Source organism: Pterocles gutturalis, unplaced genomic scaffold (genome assembly GCF_000699245.1).
Source record: "Pterocles gutturalis isolate BGI_N339 unplaced genomic scaffold, ASM69924v1 scaffold42523, whole genome shotgun sequence".
NCBI lineage: Eukaryota > Metazoa > Chordata > Aves > Pterocliformes > Pteroclidae > Pterocles > Pterocles gutturalis.
In genome coordinates, this window is record NW_010119515.1 from 1 (window position 1) to 1,590 (window position 1,590).

General features: G+C 63.7%; 1 protein-coding gene across 1 annotated transcript; it reads right to left on the reverse strand.

Moving 5' to 3' along the window:
* Nucleotides 1-3: 3 nt before the first annotated feature.
* Nucleotides 4-1,256, reverse strand: SLC25A1 (solute carrier family 25 (mitochondrial carrier; citrate transporter), member 1; the record flags this gene model as incomplete). The annotated part of the gene is made up of 4 exons (XM_010076592.1): nucleotides 1,154-1,256; nucleotides 897-1,001; nucleotides 384-499; nucleotides 4-51 (listed from the first exon to the last, which is right to left on the reverse strand). Coding segments are annotated over exons 1-4 (372 nt in total), but the record flags the coding sequence as incomplete, so codon positions are not given.
* Between the last annotated feature and the right edge of the window lie 334 nt (nucleotides 1,257-1,590).

The window sequence follows — 1,590 nt, forward strand, 5'->3', positions numbered from 1 at the left end:
GATCTGGTAGGCGCAGTCCCAGGTGCTCTTGTACTTGTGCGCTTCCAGCCCCTGCAGGACGGGAAAAGCGGGGTCAGAGCCCGGAGCCAGGGGTGCATCCAGGGGGGACTGCAGGGAGGGGGAGGAGGCAGAGAGCTGGGGGTACACCAGGAGGAACCAATCCTCCTTGGGGCCACTGAACCCAGCAGGGACGTCCCCAGCTCTATGCAAACACTGCCCAGCACCCCGGCGCCTGGCTGTGAGAGGGCAGCATCCCCAGGCAATGCCCAAACCTCGGTGCCACCAGGCGCCTGTCCCGGGGCTGCACAAAACAGCTCCCCAGCAGCGGGGGATCCCAGCCCGCTGCAGGCAGAGCAGTCCCACACCATGCCCCGGTGCCGTACCTGCATCCTGGTCTTCACCACGTCCAAGGGGGTGTTGCCGAAGACACTCGCAGCTCCAGCAAGGGCTCCAAACACCCCTGTGACGAAGGGGTTGATGACCTTGTTGGGATCGTCCCCTGGGAAGGAGGAGAGGTTGAGGGCAGGGTGGTGCTGGGGGATGAAGCACAGGATCCCCATGGGAGCCCGCAGGGAAAGTCCCAGGTCTGGCTGCTCCTGGTCAGGGCTGGTGCTGTGCCAAGTGGGGGGCCCAAGGCATTTGGAGGGGACTGTCCAGCCCCACAGAGCCCACACAGCACTGGGGAGTTCAGGGTGCAAGTGATGCTCTAGCACTGGGACATGCCAGCCCCACAAGCTGGGGCCCCTTGCCCTGGCCTTCACCTTCCTCCATCACAAGAGGCTGAGCCACAAGAAGTGGGGGATGCGCTGGTGGGAAGCCCAAGCCTGGCTCCCAAGGACGGGCTCCAGGAGCCAGCGGTGCAGCCGGGGTGCCCTGGGGGGACAGGGACACCGTACCTTTGTACCAGTTCTTGAGGGAGGTCATGACGAAGAAGCGGATGGCCTGGTTTGACCCTTGCTTGAGGACGGTCGCGGTTAAACCCTGGTAGGTCCCCTTTAGTCCTGCAGCAAGAGAGGGCATTGGAGGGGAGCACTACAGAGACAAACCTTCCCAGGCAGCCGGTCCCAGCCTGCGCCCGTCCCCCACCTCCCACCCCATCCCCACAGCGAGAGGGTACCAGAGCGAGACAGGACATCACTTCCCGGGGACTCACCCTGTTCCCGAACGATCTCTCGGACACCGTGGAAGAAGCCGCGGTACTTGGGCTTGGGGGAGCACTGGTCATGGATAAATTTCACCTGCGGGAAGAACGACATGCTTGTCCTGACCGAGGTGAGGGCAATGCAACGGCCCCAGAGGGCTGCCAGCCAGCTCCTGCCTGGCTCTGGGGATGGTCCCGAGACCGGAGCTGACCCACGTGGCCAGGCAGTGCCGGGGGAGTCACAGGGGAAGCCTGCACCCATGCCCAGTGGTGTATTTTGCAGAGGAAAACCCAGGAAACTGCCTCTGCAAGTGACTGCATGGGTTTTACAGCCTGAAAATGGGTGATGGGATGGCTCCCAGGTGGGGGGCTCCTCCTCGGAGTGGGGAAGGGGCCATGGCCACAGGGCTCAACCTCTCCATGGGGTGTTCCAGCATCAGCTCCTCCCC